This window comes from Hydra viridissima, unplaced genomic scaffold, assembly GCF_058129835.1.
Source record: "Hydra viridissima isolate aposymbiotic clone 2 unplaced genomic scaffold, HvirCarnegie_v1 scaffold_9, whole genome shotgun sequence".
NCBI lineage: Eukaryota > Metazoa > Cnidaria > Hydrozoa > Anthoathecata > Hydridae > Hydra > Hydra viridissima.
The window spans coordinates 1,381,250-1,407,769 of record NW_028324308.1 but is presented as its reverse complement, the minus strand read 5'-3'; the positions used below and the strand labels follow the sequence as shown (position 1 = coordinate 1,407,769).

The 26,520-nt window shown below is 29.0% G+C and overlaps 3 protein-coding genes and 1 pseudogene across 4 annotated transcripts; 2 read left to right on the top strand and 2 right to left on the bottom strand.

Moving 5' to 3' along the window:
- Positions 1-2,635: 2,635 nt before the first annotated feature.
- On the bottom strand, positions 2,636-12,080 carry LOC145185370 (uncharacterized). 2 transcript variants are annotated; one of them, XM_090096877.1, is made up of 12 exons: positions 11,995-12,080; positions 11,753-11,792; positions 6,768-6,933; positions 6,419-6,456; positions 6,139-6,245; positions 5,831-6,054; positions 5,645-5,735; positions 5,229-5,535; positions 4,465-4,522; positions 3,855-4,390; positions 3,225-3,352; positions 2,636-3,131 (listed from the first exon to the last, which is right to left on the bottom strand). In XM_090096877.1, the coding sequence occupies exons 1-12, from the start codon at positions 12,009-12,011 to the stop codon at positions 2,888-2,890; spliced, it is 1,956 nt and encodes a 651-aa protein (XP_089953003.1). In that variant the 5' UTR covers positions 12,012-12,080; the 3' UTR covers positions 2,636-2,887. The 2 variants fall into 2 exon arrangements, with proteins under 2 accessions (XP_089953003.1, XP_089953004.1); XM_090096878.1 differs by having other exon boundaries at positions 5,229-5,532.
- A 4,648-nt stretch (positions 12,081-16,728) lies between these two features.
- On the top strand, positions 16,729-17,875 carry LOC145193814 (uncharacterized). Its single transcript, XM_090097566.1, has 4 exons — positions 16,729-17,014; positions 17,208-17,512; positions 17,709-17,812; positions 17,859-17,875. Exons 1-4 carry the CDS (start codon positions 16,790-16,792, stop codon positions 17,873-17,875), a joined length of 651 nt encoding a protein of 216 aa, XP_089953692.1. The 5' UTR covers positions 16,729-16,789.
- Positions 17,775-19,966, top strand: LOC149883532 (uncharacterized; annotated as a pseudogene).
- A 2,292-nt stretch (positions 19,967-22,258) lies between these two features.
- LOC145185437 (uncharacterized) lies at positions 22,259-24,708 on the bottom strand. The gene has a single exon (XM_080061338.2). The coding sequence runs from the start codon at positions 24,561-24,563 to the stop codon at positions 22,266-22,268; it is 2,298 nt and encodes a 765-aa protein (XP_079917464.2). The 5' UTR covers positions 24,564-24,708; the 3' UTR covers positions 22,259-22,265.
- Positions 24,709-26,520: the final 1,812 nt, after the last annotated feature.

The window sequence follows — 26,520 nt, the reverse complement described above, 5'->3', positions numbered from 1 at the left end:
TGTCACATTGATGCATTCCTTTACGAAACAACTCCAAAATTGCTCTACGTTTATTTGACATTCTAAAAATATAATTTATTTTAGAGATACCAAACTAAAAACATATATATACTAAACATAAAAACACGGAGAATCCGAAAACCAATAAAATTAATTGGATACCGTAAAAAACTTTATAATCAGGAGATATTCAATTTTGTCTCCGTTTTTTCTGGTTACCTTGTACAAAAAAAAAATACAAATTGCGTTAAAGGATGTTTAATTTCTCTTCAAAATTTCCAAATATTAATATAATTGAAAGTTATCAAAATTATTTCATTATGATAAACATTCTGGTCTTCATAATACACAAAGATTATATTAAGAAGTAGGCTTCTTTGAATTTTAAATTCTACAATGCTACAGCAGCTGTGCTAACTGATTTTTATAAGCACTTCCATTTGGAACAAGCTATGGTACTATTACACTGGTAAACACTATTTTTGTCATATGAACTTTGTGATGATTTTTGTTTATGTTGGTGTAACCTCATCAAATATATATAATACTTTTGTTTCAATTGCATGCAATTTTTTAGTGACAGCTCCATATACATTTCTGACCTTATAAACGTGTCTTTGTTGGAATAACTTCCTTTGGATGACTGTTTGACTATTACATTCAACTAACTTACATTCTATTTACGTTAGTTACAGCATAAATGTGTCACAAACGTGTTCTAACAACTCCGACAGTTTTTGTTATGTGTGTGAAAAACTTTTACATCTCAGCGTCGAAATTTCACACCACTAATTGAATAGTGCTATTTAGACTATTTTGGGTTTCCTGTACGGCATCAGGATAAACCTTGGGTTCCACACAAATACTGTGCAACGTGTGTGAGACTCCTATAAGGTTGGTCTAATCAAGAACCTTGACAACTGTCATTTGCTATACAAGTGATTTGGACCAAAGGATCATGGAAGTGATTGTTATTTTTGTTTGACTCAATCAAAAGGCATTAAAACCAAGTCCAAAATACACTATCCAGAATCTAAACTTGTCTTCAGCCAACACACCCATCCTACATAGTCCCGAACTGTCTGTGCCAAAATTGATCAGAAAGTAGGGATTCTAGTTTGGAACTTGTTTTAACATCGCATATCTTTATATGAACTTATATAACTTCAAAAGAACCGCACTTATTAACACAAAGTGATTTAAATGATTTAGTACGTGACTTGAATCTGCCTAAAAAACAAAATTTTGGTGTCTAGATTAAACGACTGGAATTTACTTTCTCCTAATACGAAAATTTCGGCATCGTGATGATGAAATAAAATCATACTTTTCTAAAGCAGATGCTAATGTTGCTGCTCTTGTGATGAATTTACCTAAATTTTGAATATGAACCAAGTCACTGACGATTGTTGATAGACTTCTACTAAATCGTTCGCGTTTATTACTTCGTTCGTTATTGACATTACCAGCTCGAGAATCAGATTTCGGAAGACTTTATCTCATATTGTCTTTTAGTGGAGGAGGTGGCGGCGGGGTGGAACATTCAGGAAAACTAGTTTAAAAGCGCTTGTTGCTGCATAACCGAAACAAACTTCCTTCAGTGCCGGTTGCTTATGCTTCTGATATAAAAGAGACTTATAAAAATTTCAGATTTCTTCTTGAAGAAATTAAATACAGTTTGGAAAGTTAGTGGCAATTTTAAAGTAATTGTAATTTTAATTAGATTATAGCTCGGTTATACAAAAACTTGTTGTTTCATGTGCGAATGGGACGGTAGAGACAAAAGAAGTTACAATATAAAGAAAGCGCGGCCCAAGCATCAATCACTTACTCCAGGCTATAAAACTGTTAAAGTCGTTTAGTGAACCCTGATGACATACGTGTATTACTGTTACAATAAAGCTCAGCCTCATAAAAAATTTTGTAAAAGCTAAAGATAACTGCATTTTTATATCTGAAAGAAAAATTCCACTAACTCAGGGAGGCAAAAATTAAAGAGCTAATCTTTTTAAATCCACAAATACGGAAACTAATAAAAGGATAAAAGCTTTGAAGAAAAACTGAATGGTCAAGAAAAACTCGCCTGAAAATCTTTTATGAATGTTGTCTAAAGTTTTCTAGAAAACCATAAAGCGGAAAGTTACAAAGAGTTAACAAATGAACTCATGTCTTATAAAGATTTGGAGTGTAATATGTACTTAAAAATACACATGCTGGACTCTCATCTGGTTTTCTTTTTTGTGGTAAATTTAGACGCTGTGAGTGAAGAACAAGGCGAGAAGTTCCATCAGGACATTTCCTTAATGGAGGAGCACTTTCGAGGGAAATGGAGTTCTGGATTGCTAGCAGATTGTTGTTGGAGACTTAGAAGGGACCAACCAGAAGCCAAATATTCACAAAAATCACAAGTATTCGTTGTACATTAAGCAATAATTTCTCTAAGTGTAGCATTTTTTTGTACTTTTTACGAAAATGTTTTGATGTCACAAGGAAACTTAATGTGTCAAGCATTTTTCATTGATACATTATTGTTTGGTGGCCTCATAACATTAAAAAATTTGACAGTTGTTTTCATGTGGCTAAAAAAAGTTAAAATTTTGTTAACCATTGTTATTATAAAAATTGCTATAACGAATGTGGTTTTTATTTATTATTTTTGTGATTGATCGAACAAGGATTATTTACAAAACTGTAAAAAAGTAATAATTTTCAATGACAAAGCGCAATGCTCCTCGTCACAAAATATCGAATTTAAATCGATAAAAAATATATTTTTTCCACGAAACTGTTGAGAATTAGTTAACGAGGAATCCATGGAGACAAACAAAAATGATCGAATACAAACAAGAAAAAGAATATTGGTGAAAAAGATTGACCAATGAGAATATCAATTTAAATGCTCGTCAACTTTTCGAATGTTAATTCCATTCTCGGTATTGAGCTTTTTTTCATCTGTTATGTCGTTTGTAACTAAAATATCTTTTTTATCCGTTTTATTTATATCGTCCGAAATAACTGAATCTTGTTGTTTTTTTCTGTTTATAAGTTTATTTTCTCTAGGAGTTCTTGAGTTCATTGTTAAATCTTGCAAACTCTCCAATTTATCTGCCACAGCATGTAAAGAAGACAGTCTAAAGAGAGAAACCATTTAGAAAATTTTCATTTTTTAAAGAGAAAGAAATCATTTTAAAAATTTTTTCGTTTTTTAAAGAGGAAAAGCTTACCTGGCTAAATTAATTTCTGATCTGCAATTTTCTATTTCTGTATACAATTTAGAGATAATTAAGCTGAACTTAGTTCGGCATCCGTCACTTTGAAGATAAGATAGAGTTTCGTCACAACATGCTGAAGCCTTAATAAATATGAACTTCATACAAACTGATTTAGGACATAAGTTTTTTTTCTTAATATTTTTAACTTTATTATAGAAATAGGAAACTTGTAATGAAAATAAGATACAAAGATTTGAAAATGTAGAAATGGCGTCAAAACACCGTTAAAAGATAGAGGGTTAACAAATAAGGTGACTATTATTCATCGACGCACTATTGGTAATAAATATAATCCTGCTATTTCTTCCAAACAAATATATCCTCATTAATACTCACTATTTGTTATTATCTTGGTTCCTTTTTCCAAAATGAAGAGTTATTGTAACTTTAACAAGTAGAAAACAACTTTAAAAAAATCTGTTGCAATTTTACTTCTGGAAAAACGGTGGCATTTTACTTTACCATGAAATTCATCAAAATTTAGAATTATAAAAGTTGCGAGTTTTTAATGCAGGAAAAATGTTACAATAAAAAAACTGAGCAAGAAATAGAATAAAAAAAAAACAAAACTTTATAAATTACCTGCTTTTCTAGCACATTGCCATAATAACTGCTATTAATATCGCTAATCATTTCTATACTTTTATTGGTAGATAAATACTGTGAATATTTATCTAGAGCTGGGAGTTCAGAAAAATTTAACATTTCTCCTTTGGATAAGTTTGAAAGTCTCTTTTGTGGAGTATCATCATTACTTGAGTTTAAGTTATTTTTTGAAGATTTAAGTGATAAAAGGTCTACTGAATGTCTTAGAGGATTATGATTACCAATGGAATTTGAATTTTCGTTGCTCGGATGATCGAAAGTTTTTGTGCGACTATCATGTTCAGGCGTGTGAGAAAGATAAGAATTATTTCTACTAAATCGTTCGTGTTTATTACTTCGCTCGTTATTGATATTGCCAGCTCGAGAATCAGATTTCGTAAGACTTTCTCTCATATTGTCTTTTAGTGGAGGAGGTGGCGGCGGGGTAGAACATTCAGGAAAACTCAATAATGGTGAATTACAGCTTTTGGAAGACTTTCGAACTGTTGATATTTGAGGAGATAAACTTAAACCTAAAGAGACAATTTTACTTTGTTAAGTAAGAAATTGTTATCAATTTAAAGACAATACAAATACTTTAAATTACCTGAATTTGATAAGTGAGGCTTTACAGTTGGCAACTTTGGGGATTTATAGATTTCTTTCTGTACACACAAAAAAAAATAAAAAAATAAAAAATTAAAGAAACCTACTCTAGATAAACTCTATTAATTTATCTTAACATAATGGGTAGTATAATTCATAATATTGTATAGAAAATTGCAAATAGTAATGTGATACTTTACTAAACTTGGCTACGTGCTTATACAATCATTTTTTTCATTTCATAATTGGTTTTATATTATCCATTTGATGGAAAATTTTTTATATCTTTTACTGAGATATGTAGCAAAGTTATATTGATACTTTTTTGTACATTGTGTTTTGGTTATGAGATAATATAACATGTAGTAAAATGTTAAATTTTATTAAAATCTTTGTTCTTAATTTGATAACAATGCCCAGCAAACTAAAAGCAATATATTCTTAACTTTCTACTTGAAAAAGATTAATAAAAAAAATTTTTTGTAAAAGAAAAAAGAGATCTTATTACAAAAGTTCACAAAAAAAAGATAAAAAATCTGAACAAAAAAATCTTTTACTAAAAACAGATCTTAGCGTCTTCTCATGATTTGATCTCACTGATTCAAAAACTTTTTTTTTTTAATTAAATAATGAATACATCGTTAAAATCCTGTTCAATAAATTTCTAAGTTCAAAATACTTTTGTTTGTACAAAAAGAAGAATAATAAAAAAAGTAAATAATAATACCATTAATACAAAAAATACTGCTATAAACTGATGCATACCGTTGATATAGAAGAAACTTGTTGCTTCAACAGCAATGCCTGTTGCAGTGGGTGCAAAAATGATGATGCCTCAGAAGAAGTTACTGCAATTATACTTGGAGATAATAAAGGCGAATGTAAAGACATTGGTATTATATGATTAGAAAGAGAAGAGTTCAGAAGTGGAGAACAGCCAAGTGGAGTACACAAGGTGACAGGTGAAATGTTTGAGAGGACACTTGGATTGTCATCATTTGTTGGTGTATCAGGAGGAGAGATGTCTTGTAAGCTGCCATTGATGTATGTTGTATCAGGAGTTCTGTAACTACTGGTACAAAAATCATAAATAAAATGGTCACTTAAAACAAACACACACAAAAAAAAGCGAAGAATATTTTGAAATACAAAACACTAATTCTATGTTGAAGATTACTAACCAGTTTGAAGAAGTCTTAGAGTTTGGAGTTGAATGACCAACTGATTTAAACCCTGATATCGAGCCATTTATACCCCTGTCAGGTCTCAGGTCTAAAAAAAAATATTGAAGCCATTCATATACAAAATTGTTACTTTTTTTCAGAATCAAGGAATTTCATAATAAAACAAAAAACTTTTTTTCAAACCAGAATTCTTGTTGTTATTGCTCCTTGTACTTCTGTTCCAAAAATCCCTACATTCTCGGTTTTCTCTACTGTTGTAACTTTTAGAATCTTGTGACTTTCTATAATCGCGTAAGCTTTTATATCTACTACTGTTTTGTGAGTCTTTAATACCATCATCTCTAGAATCTCTACTACCCCTGCTGTCTTGGCTTGATGACCCAGATGATTGGGTGTCACTCCTTTCCCTGCAGAGTATAAGCTTCATTTAGATTTTTGTTTTTAAGTTAAATTTTTTTTTTAAATTATCGAGAATATTTTATGAAACACACCTTTGTAAAAATTCTTTAGGAGGTTCCCATTGTGATTGTTCTGTTAGCCGATTATAGTAATATGTTTTCCCAGATGAACTGATATGTTTTGACCAATCACAGTTGCTCTAAACAAACAAAACAACATAAAAAGCAAACCTTTTCACATTATAAAAGAAAAAATATGTAAATGATTGATTTTTATAAATTTTAATAATCTAATTTGCACCAGTCTTTGTTATAATTAGTGCAAATACTTTAGCAGCAGATATACTTCAGCTTTTGTATTAAGTCTTTTTACCTGCATACATTCATTTTTTCTGATATCTTTTTCTCTGTCTAAATAAAAAAATTTTTTTTAAATTTAACAAATATATTTTGACTAAATAATTTTAATTCCAAACTAATATTTTGTAAATTGAAACTTGATTTCTTTTATTAAAATGTGTAGAAACTTAACATTTAGTATGTACAAAATAACAGAGTTATAGCGATGTATATAAAAGATGACCATTTATGAGAAGTTCTCTATAAGCTTTAAGTGTCATAAAAATTGTTATAATCAACTTGCAGCTATGATAACTATTATAATATTCAAAACCTTAAACAGTAAAATTTTAACAGAATGATGAACTGATATGATTTTCAACCTTTTTTTTTAGAATCTTCATACAAGGAACTTTGTTTTGACGATTTGGGTGAGTATGGCCTCTTTCTCCTGCTGGGTGAAAAATGACTACTAGAACGAGACTTTGGTCGATAAGGTGAGGTATCACAACTTCTAGAAGAATTTTGCTGGCCATACTTTTCTTCAATCTATAAAAAGTAAAAAAATAGACTTTCACCAAAAGATGGACTAAGGTTAAGAACTGTAGCAAAAAAAAAAAATTTTTTTCGTTTACTAAAAGAAGCAGAATAAAGTTAAAGTGCATTTAACAATGACACATTGTTACAGATTTGAGGGAACTATATTGAGACAAAATGGCTCTTTAAAATACATCTATCATCATTGTTTTTAGCAAACAAAACTGAAATTTAATGAACTCTTTATGAAGTTAAGTGTCTCGTACACCTGGCTTTTGAATTCCTATCCACAATATTTTAATGTTAAGAGGTTTTGTATGAGGCAGTATTATAGAATAATAGAAAACTGCCATTATAAAACTTCTAATTTAAACATACTGTTTGGCATCAGTCCAAACTATTATCCATCTCTAACTAATACAAAACTGTCAGAAACAAATATAAATCACATGCACAGTACAAAAAGATCTCGTAATATTAATTTCCTTTTTTTTTTTTTTTTTATATTTATGTTTATACAAATTAGTGGTACAGAGGGGGGAGAGGAGGAATAGGAAGAGAAATTTGTACTGTGAATTTTCTTCTGAGAATGTTTTCATTCAGAATAGAAAAGTTTTTTTTACAGTAATAAATTTTTTAAGGTTTTTGTTATATATTTAGATGATGTCATAAGTTGTAAAATTTAATTGATTTATTTTACCCTGTTAATTTTAATGTAATGGAGATTGCACAGATTATAATGATGGGACCATTAAGTTTTTAAAATTTTTTCTTTGTACATTTAAATCAATACTTAAGCTATAGACTGTCAAACTACAGAGTGAGAAGACCAAAAGGAATCTCATAGGAGAAACAGGAATTTATTATTCAAGAAGTTTAAACTTGGCAAGCTAATATTACAATGAGGATATTTTGTTACTTTTTACTATTACAGCAGCAGGAGTTTTTTGTTTATCAAGCATTTACAACAATCATGATCAAAATACAGCAGCATTAGTTTTTACTAGTAATAGTCTTCTAGTAGTTTTCAAATATGATTATCACTACATTTACAAGAACAGCTCAATGAAAGGAAAATGTATAAATGATTTACTTAATGTATTATTTGTAGCAACTAACAATGGCTCAATAAATGGTTCAACAAATAGATTAACTAGTTACTCATTTAACCATTTAAAATGATTGTTACAATTGGATTCTCTTGCAGGACACTTTAGTCATGGATGGTGATAATAAATGCCATAGAAATCTTATTTAAGTTTACCTGCACTTCTGGATGGATTTGTTTCGTTGGTCAATAGGAAGTTGAATAATTATTATTTCTAATACTTAATTATTGATTTAAAAATGGCTACAACTATTGTAATTACTAGAAAATATTAACATTTCTATACAAAGAATAATACAAAAGTGACTTCAATGGCCTTAAGATTCAAAAGGCTTGGAAGTAGACAAGCACACAATTAACTATTTAATTTGTTTGATTGATCTTGTTTTACTTTAGCAAGCTTGGAATGTGTGATGGAATGGAATTATAAAAAGATAAAGGCAATACACTTAACTATCATCAAAAACACAACGGAGAAATATTATAATATCATTCAATAGCCATATCAGTAACAAAGAGGCTTTACAGCTGTAATAGTACAGAATGATGGTGATGGATGATGGTGATGGATGCAAATGAAGATACTTTCTGCAATTGAAGAGCAGAGTTAAAATCCTAGAACCAATTATAGAAGCAATCACCAAGTCCAAATCTGACCATGTCTTTTTGTCTGACATCACATCGGCAGGTAATTGCATACTATTCCACTTAAGAGAATAGGACTTAAATACAAACAAACCCATTTTGCTGGTAACAAATCATATTTTATTACTAGACATTAAAAAACAGTAGCAAATTGCAACTATTAATAATGTAGAGGATTATTTGTTCTAAAGTCAATCGATTCCCCCAAATGATCAATACCAACTTATTTGCTGATTAAAACTTAACAGCTTAACTTTTAATACCACATCAAAACCTAAAACAAATTGTTTAAATGCTTTTTGATGCAACAAATTAAACATTCAAAATAATCATAATTTATCACTGTGATCTCTGCTCAAAATATAAGAATTATAAGTATCTGCGTTTGATTTTTTCATAAGAAATGGATAATAAGGAATAAAGCATAAAATTCTATATCAGCCATTTGAAATCAATCAAACTTACAATAGTCTATATATTTAGGGTCACAAAAGCTATACAATTTCATAAAAAAAAACTCGTGAGAGCAAAATTGAATGTTTAAATGCATTAACCTGCAATTTTTTAGACCTTTTACTTATAAATATAAAACTAACGATTATAACAATTAAAATTTTTCAAAAAAGATTACTCTAAATTATTTTTTAAACTTATAAATATGTATCTAGAAATATCATCAATTATCAATATAGAAAAATATATAAATAAAAAGTAATACTCTTTATGTCAAAAACAGCAGGTTCCTATTTGATACGCTAAAATTTAACACATTAAACAATAGGTTAAACAGATGAAATAATGTTAACAAAATGTCTTGTGAAATGTTAGTGTTAGAATATCATTTTTTTGTGATTAAGAGTTGCTTATGAGGTTTTGAACATGACTTCCTGCTTGAAATATTTCTTTTTCTTGGATTGCTTTTAAGTTATTTCCTTAAAACTAAATTTTTAGTATTTTAAATAATTTTTTAATAGGTGTAATGAAGTGTAATGAGAATATTACAAATAGGTGTAATGAAGTGTAATGATAATATATTCATCATAATATATACCATATATAACAATCTTTAAGTCAAGATTTTAAACCATTTTCACTTTTTTATAAATTAAACATTTTCAATGAGAAAGACTTATAAATCAATGAACTCCTTACATCCTTTAAACACAAAGATATCTCTCTGATAATACAGATGGATGAAGGTATATTTTCCACAGATGACTATTTTAATCAACAACATCCTTAAGAAATATTTTTAAAATGAAATCGGTAACTTTCTTGCATGAGAGTTAAGAAACATTCATTATAAAAGTTTTTTATAAAATTTTTTATAGTAGCATAGGATTAAGTTGCATAAATCTTGAAAAGCCATTTTATATCTACCATTAAAAATTTGAATGTTTTCTGTAATAGATCTCTTGCTTTAAATCAAATAATTTCTTCTTACTATCAAGTCAATTTTCAAAAGTAGTTAAAACCAACTTTTTTAACTTTCCTTCAAGACGTAACATTTGCATGGTTTTTCACAATCAGCTAGGTTAGATTTTGGAACTATACTGCTTCCTACAATCTCAAAAATCCAATTCATTAATTTGAATTTACCTTCCAGCTATCAAATCTTCATATACTAATATATGTTAATTCAATAGCTAGAATTATTATTACCATTTATTACCATAATCATATTTTCAGAGGGGGTAAATATTTAAGAAACTGGAAAACACTTTTCAGAGGGGTAAACTTTTAAGAAACTAGAAAAATGAGCTACTGAATTTCAATGCATCCATTACAAGCATTTTTTAATTAAAAACAAAATTAAAAACTTGTGATTGTGATGAGAAATTATTAACACTTTCCAGCCTAAACTTCTTTTGTAGGCTCAAAAAATTATGTTAAATAGGAATTCTAATAAGAGGATTTCATAGCAAGAAATATAAACAACAATTCATGATACCAACAATACAGGGTGATAGTGTTTGTGTTATCAAGTATTGATTTTCACTTGATAGGGTTGGATTAAACAATATTTATACAGAACATATAAATCAATATACTAATTCAAAATACTTGAATCATATCTGATTCCTTCATATAATTTGGTATAAAAAGAAATTATGGTGGTAATCATCCTTGCTCATAATATAAAGCCTTGATACTAGAAAATAGCATAAACTTGATATGAAAAGATTGGCATATCTGAATCCAATAGAGAATGTTTTGGATCAAACAGAAAGCCAAATGGCAAATATTTTGGGTGATACTTGTGAATCTTTTAAAACTACAACTGAATGAAGTTTAGAAACAAACCAACAAACCTCTCCAACAATTTAATCAACTCTATGCAGAAAAGAGTTGATTAAATTGTTGGAGAGGCCAAAATGAGACTTTTTTTAAATATCAAAAGTGTGTAAACACTTTTTAACAGATTTTTTAGGTCTATTCTAAATATTAGTTTTACATATATAAATTACAGTAAATTCAATCTTAAAGAAATTTGCTTTCTGCTTATTCAATAAAAGTTGTCTTTTTTTTAGTCACTATTTATGCTTAACTAAATAGAGCCTATATATATATATATATATATATATATATATATATATATATATATATATATATATATATATATATATATATATATGGATTATATCTAAAAATAGATATTTCTTCAATTAATGGGTTTTTCCATCAAGCTTATAATAATAATAATAACAATAATAATAATAATAATAATAATAATAATAATAATAATAATAATAATAACAATAATAATAATAATAATAATATACATACATATACACATACATACATACATACATACATACATACATACATACATACATACATACATACATACATACATACATACATACATACATACATAGCTATCTATATATAACAGCAGTATAACTAGCTTAATGTTTACTACATATATATGGATTTATTTAAGTATCTCACTAACTAGAAATCTTTTTAAAACTGTATTTAGACTAATATCCCTCTTTTATAGCAGCTTTGATGCTTCTTAGCTTTCTCTTTTAGATTTGAAAATAGTATAATTATGAAAGTGAAAAAATTACTTACTTGTCTACTTGAGTAAGTCATCTTTTTCTTCTCATAATGTCTAAAGAATACAAATTTAAGTAATAAGATAGCAAGAGATTTTTTGCATATAAATTTCTGTTTGAGAGCTAATATTGTAAAATTACTAAATAAAAAATTTTTTTAATAAATATAAAAGAGCTAGTGAAATATCATTCCTATATTTGTTGGTGTAAAGCTCCATGAACAGTCTTTTAAAAAATATTGATAAATTTGTTATATACCTGGCTTCGGCAGCCATACTTGACTTGATTTCATTCTCCGTAAAGCAACCTTAAAAAATATTTCTTAAATCCGGTTTCAAAACACCTCGTTTGCAGTTAACCTCGTTTTTAAAACAATTTTTCATTTCTGTTCGCTTTTTTAACAATAATATAAAAATAAAAATAGACTAGTAAGGAAAAAATAGATAATTGTATTAACTATATTTATTTGTAACTATGATATCATGGAATACATTTAACGTTTCATTTCTATATGTCATAATATCAGGATATCTTGGCCGGTGCATACCGCTTCAAAATCTTGGTATGACTGTAAATCATAACCCAAAAGTAAGTTTGCGTTAAAAGTTCAAAAAAGGTTTTCTTCAAAGCACTTCTTCCGCAAAGTCCTGAAACACTTTAAAACTCTAACAGAAGATACGGAGCTCTTGATCAGTAAATTGTTTATTTCGAAGTTAAATTTATGGAAAGGTTTAGTGACAACCATTAATAATTCATCTATCAACCAACTACTGCAATATAAGTATCCTGTCAAAGGTTGAAAAGTATTCAAATGTTGATCAAACGATAATAGCACGCTGATGAGATGATAGCACGTTGATGAGATGATAGCAGCACATTAACAAAATGATATTAGCACGTTTATCAGTTGATAGTAACACCCGGATCACGAATCAGATCATAGAACATAATCTAGCAAGAAGTTGCTACCAACTTTAATTTTTTGTCCTCATATTTATTGGCTAACCAGTGGCATAAAAGACGTCGTAAAAATAAGAAACGCGTTTTTTCTTAAATATAGTCTATAAGAACTTTACTAAATAACTGTAAAACTCTATAAAACTACACGAAATAAAGGTAATACTTTTAACCATACTATTGCATTTATTTCTTATAGAACCGAGTTTTATCCGCGTTGATAAAAATAGTTAGATAAAAATCAATTTCATTGATCTTCAACGTGGATCTTTATAACTTTTTGGTAGTTTTAAGGTGCAAAGAGGGGAGTACTATATATGAACTCTTCAAATATAGTACTGCCCCTATTGCACCTTAAAACTATAAAAACGCACTGTTTGTTAGTAACTTGGAACAATATGCCATGAAAAAAAAGAGAAAAAAAAAGTATAAATTTTATATGTTTATAACATATATATGTAACCGGTATATAACATATATCACCGGTATTGTCTATAATAAGAGTCAACATTCGGTTTTACTTTGGTATTGTCTAGATATCAGTTCTGATAAAAAACAGAGTGCTAGCTCTTATCACCCTTTGTATTATTGATGTTTTGATAAATAACGAGAATAGCATTGAAGTATAAAAAAAAACTAACAAGCGAAAAGAAACCTTAAAACAGCATATATATTATAGTGTAACTATATTAACACCACAATATTACTTTATAATAGTAAGCTTGAAGTAAAAAAACTTTTTTAGACTGTTGAATTCTTTTAAAAATAAATTAATAATCTATTGTCAATTTTAATGTATGCTTTGACCAAAAATGCTTTTCATTTTAAACTTATTAGATTATAAGGAAGGGAATGAAATTTGGTGAAGTAATCGGTTATTCAGGAAAGTGTTTCTTATTTGAAGAGCATCTATGAAGATGTTTTCTAAAAAGAAACGAAGAGATTAACATAATTTTTATTTACAGATGAAAGAGTTAATGATTCTGAAAGTTTTTTGTTAAAAAAAAAAAAAAAAAAAAGTGCGTAACAAGTTTTTTGATCTTAAAAATTCTTCCAAATTTATCCCAAAGTATTGCCTTTCAATTCTTAACTCCGTTATGTTTTCTTTCCTCCACCTTTTAAATAAAATCTGTTTTTAAAAGATAAATTCTTTCTCATTTCTATAATCACTATTTAATGTTTAAGTACTTAATAGTAGTATAAGTTTATTACTTAGTAATAAACTTTTACAAATCTATTAAATCTATTAAATCTGTTAAACCTATTAAAAACAAATAGTAAAAATAAAAGATGCGTAATCATCAAAAATTAGTTTATTAAGCTTAAAATATAAACAAAATTAAAGTGTTACATTTTTTAATCGTATATGTTAAAAAATAAATAGAAAAAAATTAAAAACTTTAAAAACAGTTAATTTTATTTACTATTTACATTCTCCTCCTTTTCATCCAATCCATTTCGTGCAATCAATTTCGTCCAATCAATTTCGTCCAATCAATTGGAAAATGTGATTAGTTTCGTTGTTTACCTAACTTTTTAGAGTATTGTGATCCATTCCTTACCAACCTTCGGAAATTTAAGCTCATTTACTGGTAAATATTGTTTTTTTATTTTCATAAACTCTTACAAATATATTTTTTTTCAATTAAGCTTATGTCAAAACTTCTGGCAGGCTATAACAGAATGGCTTAAACCCGTCCATAATAGCGTCGCTTTTATGGATTCTTAAGTTTTAATCTCACGCCATGTTTCAATCACGTGAGATATTTTCTTTTGCGAGTTCGATTCATTTCTCCTTGTGAACAGCAAATTTTAGGTTTCATTCATTTTTCTGGAGAAATTTTTTGGACTGGAGTAAAAAGTAAGCATCTGCGTATCGTTATCGAAATATCGAAACTAACCGATATTTTTTACGATAATGGGTTTCGATATGAATTGGTATATCCGATATGTTACGATATGATTCCGATAAAATATCGTTTGGGTTTCGATATGCACGATATCATTATCGCTTTTAGCGATAAATATTGCATAATTTATCGATAAAAATTGTATAACGATATTTTTGAGTTTCGATATGTACGATACGTTCCGATAAAATATCGTTTGGTTTTCAAAACTTTTCAATATTTTACAAAATTTTGTATTAGATATAACTAAATGTTAAGTTGTTTTATATTAGATATTTTACAATATTTTGTATTAGATTTAACTAAATGTTAAGTTATTTGCAATATATTTTCTCAATTTATTGATTAAAATATTGATAAAAAATAATAATCGCCTATTTTTTAACGCCGTTTTTTAGATTAAGTTGTTAAAAACGGCTCAGGCAGTTAGGAGAACAATCCAACTGTTTATTTTTAAAAATAAAAACATACCGTGGTGTGACCTAACAAAGTCCTATGCTTTAAGAAAGTCCTAAATTAAAAATTGACAAATTTCGTATATATAAAAGAATCATTTGCGGAAAATAATTCTGTTGTTTAAACTAGATATCTAGTTTGATAAAATAACTAAATTTTTTTCTTTAAATGTTTATTTTATGTATACGAAACTTGTCATTTCTTAAATTAGGATTTTCTTAAAGCATAGGACTTTGTTAGGTCCACACTACGGTAAGCGCTCCAAAATATTTTTATTTTTTTAAAAAAGAAAAAGTTATTCTTTAAATATTTGTAACAATTGTGATTTATTCGATTAAAACTCATTATTAAAGTCCGCTTTTTTAATAATAAAAAATACTTATGTGATTAAAATATCGTCTAGCTGAAATGTTGCCGCTAATTGTAGCGAATGGAAACTTCCGCTACCGGTTTCGGCCGAAACCGAATTCAAAATTTCTGCTTCGACAACCTTTTACTTATTCTGTTTCGGGCAAAATTACGGTTCAAACTACTACTGTAATGAACCAAAACTTTTTGTAGGGAGGTTTTTTCTTTAAGTTTAGAAAACTTGTTTTTATTTAGTGTGGGATCATGATGATTTCCTAACTATATTGATGTTTTAATCGTTTGTGGGTAAATCAATTATCAATTACAAAAATTGAAGTAATTATTAATTGAAATCACGTGACAATTGAATCAAGTTACTATTCTCAAATCATTCTTTAAGCGATCATCAAATATTAAAATATTTTCACATGTTCTATTTTTTATCTAATCATGTTACATACTGATCGTTTAAATGCCTTATGTCCCATAAATCATTAAAAAAACAAATCTATTTTATTTTTTCAAATATTTATTTATTTAAACAAATTTGAATGATAAAAAAATGTCATAGTTATGGAGTTTTTGAAGATTTTTGTTATTATTATTAAATATATATATATATATATTTGATAATAATAACAAAAATCTTCAAAATTTGTCAATTTTTAATTTAGGACTTTCTTAAAGCATAGGACTTTGTTAGGTCACACAACGGTATGTTTTTATTTAAACAAATAAACAGTTGGATTGTTCTATAGAGATATATATATAGAGATAAGTTGTTCCGTTGCGAAATTTGTTAGAACGTTATGTTAATAATTTTGATAGTTGTTTGTAACAACTATCAAAATTATTAATTCCGTAATCTTGTTGGTTTTTATGACGTTTTTGAGGGATATTGTCTGGTATAAAAGAAGGACTAAATTTGTAAAGATAGGTTTTTGTTTGAAGAGAATATTGTTGTCATCTCATCGATGTGTTGCGAGAAAACTACAATATCGATCGATAGATAGATGCATTTGAATAATATATAAGTTTTTGTAATGAGTTATGAGACAATGTTAAGTAAAATAGTTATTTCATGTTATTTTGATATTGATTTGGCTTTCATGTTTCAGATTGTTTCGATTTCGGCTTCACTCAAACTTCGGTTTCGGTTTTGGTTACGGTTTTAATTACGGTTCTACTGAACCGAAATTAACTAGCTAATTGTAATAAAAACGTTTTTAAAAACTCTCTGGGAAAAAGTTTTTGGGATACTCTTTAAATTACTTAGATGTACATAATTAGGCTCTTAAAATAATTTTTTTTTTTATAAGGAAAGATATTAAAATTTTAGTTTGAATTAGTATTAAATTTGTAATTGAACAACATTTTGAAGAATGCCAAGGTCAAGGAGCGAAATTTGGAATCACTTTGATGAAGAGGTCAGTACTACACCAGATGAAGAGCGACTTGTTACTGCAAAATGCAAGTATTGTTTTGCAATTTGCAAGTTGGCGGACAGGAACACATCTGGCATGAGATCACATTTGACAAGGAAGCATCCTGTTCAGTTTGCAGCCCTGGAGGAAACTCGCCATGTTGCTTTTGATGAGTTAAAACAGGTGCAATAAAGTTTACAAACGTTTTTACTTTTTTAATTAAAATATTAACTTTTATTTTCATATGTGTTAGTTATTATTACTATTACAATACCAAGATTTAACAAGATTTAACGATAAATATCAATAACTTTTGATAAATGCTGATGAATGTTTCAATATTGGGTATTTTAATGGGTTTCATATTAACTTTTAGACCTACAATGAAGACGAGGCTTATAAGCAGGTCCGAGATGATAAGACACCATTAATGTTGGGCAGTAGAGTTAAACGAGGAAGACTTTCCGGACCATCAGCAGAAAAGGTCCAAAATCTAAAGCATTGGGTCAAATACAAGCCACAAGACAACGAACAGCTCAGAGGAGACATTGAAATTGTCAAGTTTTTGGCCCGTTTAAATTTGCCATTCTCTTTGGTTGAACATGAAGCTTTTAAAGATTTTGTTCACTACTGCAACCCAAAAATGAATGTGAAGGCTGCAACAACATACTCCTGGTTCAAGTACGAAAAATTTTAATTGTTTTAAATAAAATTTTATTGTGGGGAGTCAATTCAATGGGAGTTCCAAGAGAACTAAATTTATTAAAAAGCTACTTTTTTAAGACCAATCCACACCAATTTTTTTTTTGGTTATCTTAGTAGGTAACCATATTGATATGTAACGAGAAATACCAATAATTTTTTATTTTAATTTTAGGTTGCCGTTGTTGTACAAAAATGTGAAAATCTGTGTGGATGACATTCTAAAGGAGGAATCGCCAAAGACCGCTGGATTTGCAATCTCAACTGACCTCTGGCAAAGTAGAAACAATGATGCATACCAAGCCAGTACATTGCACTATGTGAGTGAAGACTTCCGATTAAGGATGTTTGTGATTGGAGTTTCTCCGTTTTCCGGACGACATACAGCTGAAGCCATTGCTCTTCGTCTGGATAAGTATGTTTTAGTATTTAATTTTTATTAGGTTAAAATTTCTGTAAATTAAGTTAATCGTTTGAATTATTTAGATAAGCAAAATCCGCCATTTAGTTTAAAATTAATGTCACAAATTAATACTTTTATTTATATCTAAAATAACAACAAAAGTATTAGTTTATATTTTAAAATTTCAAAAAGCAAACAACTAATTTTACTTTGCTTTTCAGGAATGTCTCAGAGTTGGCCGGAAATAATGGAGTTTCGTCCGTTGTGTGTGTCCATGATTCAGCCGCTAATATGAAGGCGGCAATTAACAAGTGCAATTTTGTAGATGCATCTCTTTTGTGTGCTGATCATCTTTTGAATTTGGCAGTTGAAGCAACTGTCAAAGAAACAAAAGATTTTGACAGTTTGGATCTTCACGAAGCAATCCAAAGAGCAACTGAATTAAGTTCAAGATGCCACAAGTCATCTTTGTCTGAGCAAAGAATTAAAAAAGAGGTAACTAGTTTAACATCTTTTTTCGCTTTTATAGTAATTTAGTTTATAGTTTAATACAATACAAGCGCAATATAAACTTCTTAGTACACTTTGTGTGACAAAATTTTTCAACTGATAAAATGTTAACATTTAAAAAGTAAAAACATAACATAGTTAATATCAGTTTTTTATTATAGTAAATAGTACTAATCAACTTTTATGTTATGTTTCTTATAATTCTATTTTAATTTTTAGCTAAAGCTGTTGCTTGATGACAGTGATGTTGTTAGCAAGGATAAGTTGAAATTTGTGAAAATCATCACTCCTGTGAAAACACGCTGGAATTCAACTTTTATGATGTTGGAAAGCATTGTAAAAATGCGTCGTATCCTCAGCTCCATTAGAGACATTCCTGGAAAAGATGACACCAAACTAGCTCCAGTCATTCCTTCAGAAGATGAATTTAATCTTTATGACGAAATTTTGCCTATTCTGAGGAGAGTTGCTGAGATTTCAGAATGTTTCTCTGCAGACAAAGAAGTAAGCATTCACCTCGTTATCTCAAACATTTACACACTGAGGCACAAATGCCTGGATTTCATCAAGGCTGGTGCGGCATCACCAACAGCACAAATGTTTCACCAAAAGCTGGTGGAAAACTTGGATGTTCGTTTTCCGGACATTGGTTGTCAAAACCTTTTTTACTCTGTTGCCAACTTGCTTAATCCCTTGTACAAGGGAAGAGCTCTGAAAAAACTGGGTGGATTTGATGAAGCCTATGAGGCACTGATTACTTAATGCAATGCTTATCAGGAATGGATTGGTGCAACAACATTATTTAATGAACGGTTACATGCTGAAATCCAAGGTCATGTTTCGGAAGATGATCCTTTCTATAATGTTGGAATGGAAGAAGCTCCTGCACTTATGACTTCCTATTCTGGTCCGGCTCCACCTCCAAAGTCGGACGTTGTCACTGAATGGGAAATATTTCAAAAACTCCCAGGGGTTGTTGGTGTGGACGTGCTGGAATTTTGGAGAGCAAATAAATACAAATTTCCTCACCTTGCTCAAGCTGCTAAAAAATGGCTATGTGTACCTGCTTCCTCAGCATCTTCAGAAAGAGCTTTTAGTGCCGGTGGTGGAATTATCTCTTATAAAAGAACAAAGTTGCAGCCTGAACAAGTTGAAAAATTGTTGTACATTCAGTAAAACTACCCTAAGGTCCAGATCAAAAGATGGCTTCTAACCAGTCGGGATGAAAAAGAAGAATTGTTTGAAGAGGCTTCTACCAATAACTCTCAGAATTCAGCTGCTTCAAGTCAGGGACTTCCTACTTCAACTCTTACATCAGCAGTTGAAATGGATGACTAACTTAAATTGGTTCATTGCCTTAGTGGCGTCATTGGTTTATTTTACTGCTTAAAGTTTATAAAATTTGCCATATAGTGATTTAGTGATTTCAATAAACCTTGACTTTGAGATTAAATTTTAATCTTTTTCTTATATTAAGTCACAGGCACAAACCTTAACGTGTTAAACATGTCACGTCAACAATTTATCAGGTAAAAAATTATTTTTTGTTTTTAGCTGTTTTTTGCTTCAACTTAAGTCTTGAATAAATTAAAAAATCAAAATTACAAATAAAGTTTTGTTTATTTCTTTTTTTTTACATTAAATAGTGCACTTGTCAGCAATTTTATGACAGTATTTAGGTTTTTAAAAAAATTATTTTTTTAGTCGGAAAAAATAATATCGTAATGAATCGATAAGTATCGTTATCGTTTGAGTTACGATATTTAGGTAATTGACCGATAAATATCGTAATGAATCGATAAATATCGAAACTTTATCGTGCAAACTTTTTGGGTACGATATTATCGTAATATAAAAAAACTTACGATACGCACATTCCGATACCTTATCGTATCGTATCGTAATACGATATGTTTCGATACGCAGACCCTTAGTAAAAAGCTCGTCTAACAACTCTCTTGAAATACTAAGATTCGATTCCAATCTTATATGGCTCAATGCAAATAAATTAGATGCAGTGCTGCTGATGATTCTTTGTTGTCTTTGAGAATATTTTGATTTTTGGGACTTTCTCTTCAAGGTTTCGTATTTTATTCCACTTTTTAGATTTATTCCTGCTGATTTCTTACAACAACTTTTAATTTTCCAAATTTTCTTACAATTTTTCTGCTCAAACGTTATTACATTTTCTCTGGGGATTTTGAATCAACTTGAATTATTCTTAAAAATAAAAAATAAAATTACTAGATGTAAATATTTTGACTTTGATTATGTTCCGACATGATAATATCGAAAAGAAATCTGTTGAATAACAGACTGAGAAAAAACGTTGAAATAGAAGTGTTTTCACAAAAAAGCTCCAAGCTAATAAATGTGTATTATGTATTTTATGTGTATTATATATATATATATATATATATATATATATATATATATATATATATATATATATATATATATATATATATATATATATATATATATATGTATAGGAGTTTTGGAAATTTTTTGTTTCTCATGCAACAATGAGTGGAGAAATTACATTTTTGAACAGAAAAAGCCATTAGAAAGTGTAAAATCTTGCAAAGGATTACTTCCTCCCCCCTTCCTTCTCAAGCTAAAAAATATTTTCTATCATTCTATTGCTAGATACATTTTAAGGTAACACAGCTTCAATTGTTTGCTAGTGTGATTAAGCTAATTATATACATGCTTACTACATGATCTTTCATATTGTTTAACTTATTTGCTATTATCACATAACTTTTGAAACTTTACAAACTTCTTTTTTTTTTATATTAGAGTACTGCCAGTGGTCATAAAGACTCAGAAGCTCCAACCACATCTCAGGAGACAAAAAAAAAAAAAAAAAAAAACTGACTGCAATAAATTGACAGTAACAAAACTAAGTAAAAGAAAGACACATTATAAACATGTTAATAGATGTCTTAATTGAATTTCAAAAGTTATGAAGTAATAATCATGCCATCATCAGCTTTCTTACTTTTTCTACAGATGCAATAATTTGTTTTCGAAGGCGGGAATTCATTTCACCTAAGAAGTTCTCCCTGACTTTAACTCTTGAAAGCCTGTATTTGAATAATTATAATCAGTTGGTAGATTTTGAGCAGAGTAAGGATTTAGTGGGTTTTAGAAGCATGGTATTATCAGCCGAAAGAATGGATAGGTTCTTTGATTTTATAGCATTAGCTAAGCTGATACAAAAAATTCGATCCACTCTAACTTGTTTTTCTTATTGACCAAATTCGATTATTCAATCTTCTTAAACTTCTTTTTCTTATTAAGCATATTCGAACGTAAATTTGATTAAAAAGTCAAATTTTGATTAATGAGTCGTGAGACAAATTAGCCATTATAGAAAAAAATTCCTTTCTGGCATTTAAAACATTAGTCCGTGGTCTTTGAAATGTTCTTTGTAGTACTTGCTCAGCACTAATATTAGGTGCATCTAGAATAAGGGAAATTGTAATGCTAAAAATTTAATCCAGAATAAGGGAAATTATAAGGGAAATTATAAGGGAATATGTAATATTAAGGGAAATTGTAATGCTAAAAATTTAATCCAGAATAAGGGAAATTATAATGCTAAAATTTTAAAGTTCTGAACTGGAGTGTTCATAAAAATGCTAAATGATTTTTTAATAAGGTTTTTATACTTCATTATAAATTTAGCCCATCCTCTACCTCTGTAATTAGCAATACAGGGTATAAACTAACAAATTTTTTTTAGATCACTTTTTTAAAATAAAAAAAAAAAATAAAACATCAATTTCAAATTTTCTTCTTTCCAATTTTATGTTAAGTTCTTGCCCAAGTAGGCTTAGATTGATTTTTCTTTTGCTTATAAAATTTCTTTCCACCACTCATTTTTTTCTTTTGAAGTTGAATAAAATTCTTTTTATTTTTGCGTCGAAATTCTGCATCAGCAAGCAATTCATCAACCATTGTTGCTTTTCTTTTTTTGTTTGGTATTCGAGAATTATAAAACTCATGTGATCCTTCAACAATTGTTCCAATCTGAAAGTATTTAGGCAACTTATTTGAATCATTTCTTTTATAATGATGTTTAGAATCCAAAACATTTCTCATTTTTATAAGTTGCAAGTCTCTTTTATTTTCTTCAGTAAGCTCAGTTTTAGGTAAGTTAAACCATCCTTTTCCAGCTGTTTCTTCTGCTATTTTTCTACGCTTGAGCTGTTTTGAATGTTTTGACTCAAACATTTTTGGAGCACTGTCTTTTTTCTCTAAATCATCAGTCAATACACTTTTTTTCATTATCTCATCAACTTTATTTTTCAGTTTACCTTTACTTGTCAAATTAAAGTCTGTAGTGTCTAAAGTATTGATGCTTGATTGTATGCTAGATGTAAGACATTTTGCTTTACCATCAGGAACATTATCTAACATCACAGTGTCTAACCCACAGATATCCAGTTTCTCTGGAGGTGAATCTGACTCAGTATTATTACGTAGAAAGTTTTTTAAAAACATATTAGTCTTAAAATCATTGACATCTTTCATTAGATCACTTTTACTATTGCTACCATTTACTGTAATATACTTTGTTGGATTTAAAAAAGCATGAATTTTTTTAGATGCATTCAGCTCACAGTTAAATGACAACTCTTTAATCTCAGCACATTCAGTAATTTTTATTGGTTCTAAATGAGCATGATTTTCTAAACCTTCAGTTGCTACTTTATTTTCAGATAAGTCAAAACTGTTTTTCTCTGGTTTTTCTAAAACAAGATTATTAGACTCTTTTTGTAATTTTTCATTAAACTCAGGCAACAAAGTGGTTAACTTAGCAGATGCTACATCTTTAGTTTTTTGAATGACATTTTTCAAAAGGTTAACTTTTGATTTTTGAGCAGATTTTGTACTTGTTTTCTTTTCTTTTCCATTCAGAAATTTCACAGATTCATTGAAATCTTCTTTTTCAGAATGTTTTTCTTCTTCTGACAAATCTGATGATGAATCTCCAACTTTCAATATTTCACTTTTTTCACCATTTTCTGTTAATGAGCTTCTTATCAATTCTAATGGTATTAACTTAGTAACTATGTCTTTTTCATTGACCTGAATTTCAAGGTCTTCAGTCATATTTTCCTTCTGCTTAACATCAGCTGATACTAATGGAATAAGAGTCAAAGGACTGGTTTTTAAGTACTCAGTTTCACACAGCATTTCATTTTCCAAGCTGCTATCTGAATCTATAAAATTAACATCAGTTGGTTTCATTTTAACAGAAGTGATAGGAGATGTTCTTTTAAGATTCTCAGATTCATATTGCAGCTCTTCTTCTTCAGAACTTTCCTCTGTTTCAACAAACATTGGTGATTTTATTTTTGCCCGAATATTATACTTTTTCACACGTGGTGTAGCAAGAGACTTGTCTTTTTTATTACATGTCTCACTGACAGTTTTTGTTTTCAATTCAGCTGTGTTTTGGAATTTTAGGTTACCTGTGTCAGATAAAGAAGGCTTAATTTTTTTAATTTCTGACTGCACTTGATGTGTTAAAGAATCCCCATACAGATCACTTTTTAACTTCTCGCTATAGCTCAAAGTATTTTTTTCTGCAGTGATATCAGTTTTTATACTTGGTAATTTCTTTACTGTACTAACATTTTTCTGCTTATTAATATTACTTCTTTTTGTAATAATGGGTGTAACTAAAAGGTTATTTTTTAATTTTCCTGCTTCATTTATTTCTACTTCTTCAACTGAACTAGACTCACTGCTGTCATCAGTTTCTACAAACTTTTTTGACTTTGGTTTTGTTTTACTTTTACGTATCTTTGGAGTCTTAATGCAAGATAAGGACTTGGAGCTAATTTTGACACTACTTGGATTGTCGTACTCTTTATTCTTGGCATCATTTTTTCCTTGACTATTGGCTAACTTTAAATCTATTTGAGAAGACTCAGATTCGTTTTCTACACTGTCGCTCGCATAAATGTCTTTTTCTTTCTCTTCTGATAAAAGATCAGCTGAGGTTTTTCCTTTCCCTACATTTTGTTCGTTCTGCTGTTCCAAAGATGAATTTTCATGACTAGTTTCAACTTTACTTTTAATTCTCGTACTTCTTCTCATAATTATAATCAAAGTCTATAAGACACTAAAACTACTACTACATATAAGTGTTATAGCTTCACATATTTCTGTGTATTTTTGAGACTTTTCGACGACAACACGCGCTCTATTAAAATTTCAAAATTCATACGACAACATGCGCACTAATTTGTTCGCACAAAGCGAGGCAAGTGGATTAATATAGCTGAAATCATCGAGAGGTTCGTTTTAAAGCAAGATGAACAATAGCTGTTAATATCAACAAACCATTTGAATATTTTGAAGCACATTCCTCAATCGTAGATATGGACAACCTTAAAAAAATTCTTAACAAAAAAACAATAATAGTGAATCACTTTACAAAAGTCAGGTGAACAGTAACCAGTAAAATTGACTAACTGATGCTATTTTTACGATAACAATCCCTCATTGGTGATAACTTCAGGTATTAAGTTATTTGAAAAGTAGTAGAAACTGAAGCAAAAAGAAAGAAGTCTTCGTTTATTGAATTTTAATTTTCTGAATTTTATTTAAGTAACTGGAAATTAGGAGAGGATTTTTGCAATCAAAAACTTCATATAACTTTTCAAAATTCTCCTTGAAGCGTTCTGCAACACATATGATGGAGAGTTTTTTGAATAAAAATAGTTGGTTGGTGCAGATAGAGAAATTAATATCGGTCTCAAGGACGGACCAAAAAAACTTCGAAGACTTATCTTTTTTCAACGTTGAGCTGATGACTTAGTAAAGTCGCAAAGTGCCACAGAGTTAAACCACAGCTGCTGAAGTAGCAAATTGTTTGTTGAATTACAGTAACCTTACTACTTTGATAAGAAAAAGTTTGATACAATCAGAAAAAAATGAAATCAAGTTTAGCTATTTGTAGTGGCAGGTGGTTAAATGATGGCATTGTGACGAGGTATTAGCTTATTACGCCGGGTTAAATTGTACTAGTAATTCTTACATACTGACACAAAATTGGTCATTAAAGACAGGGCATCATATGTTTCCATCTTATTACAGTCTATAAAAGTTAAAAAGGTCATGTTACCATTTAAGTGAGCATACTTCTATCACAGAAACATGTGCCAAAATTATCCTTCGAGGAATAAAACTACAGAACGTTTATGTTAAGGTCCCCTTTCCTAATTAATTCACATTAATTAGAAAATAGGGATGAGATGGAAGCTCTTATCACAGCACATGTAAACATATATTTACGAACTCCGATGCTAGTGATGAGCTTTTGTTTGTATTTTCGTTTGTGCCATTAAGATAAAGTGACGTCTAAAACGTTATTTGGGAAAATCTATTGTCAACCAATTAAGCTTGTTTTTCAAAAGAAACAAATTAATTCATTTCAATAGAAACTAACAAAATTCTAAAATTTTAACTAATTCCAAGGCATATGAGTCGAAATCAGCGAAATCAGCTTGGATAAAAAAAATGGAAAGTTAGAAGTGATAAAGATAAAAAAATGAAGCAATAATTAAAAACTGTCCCGGCTTACCAAAATAAGAAATGATGGAAAGACAGCCCACAGATCGTTTATGAAGTCGGAGTTTAGTGGTGAGATTAAAGGATTGGACTTGAATCTCAATAAAAGGTTCAGTAGTTTATTAAGAATGCTTTCCTCCTGCTATAATATTAATTTTATTGCATTTGAAAAACTTTATTGTGAATTAAGACTCTTTATCTAAGTCTATACCATGGTAATATATGCCTGTTACTCGGCGTAAAATTCTTGTACATAGTTACAGCTAGCGCAGAAATTTTGCAAACATCTGACTTAAATTTCGTTTTTTTTTTCAAAAAGTTAAGATTAAAGGGGATACAAAGTTGTAAATGTTAATTTTTAAGATTTATTTTAATATTTCGTCAACCGCCATTTGTTCTTAAGTACCATTTCAATACATTTTGGCATGCTTTCGGAGAATTTTTTCAAAGTAGAGACATGTTCTGAGTCAAAACTCTTTTT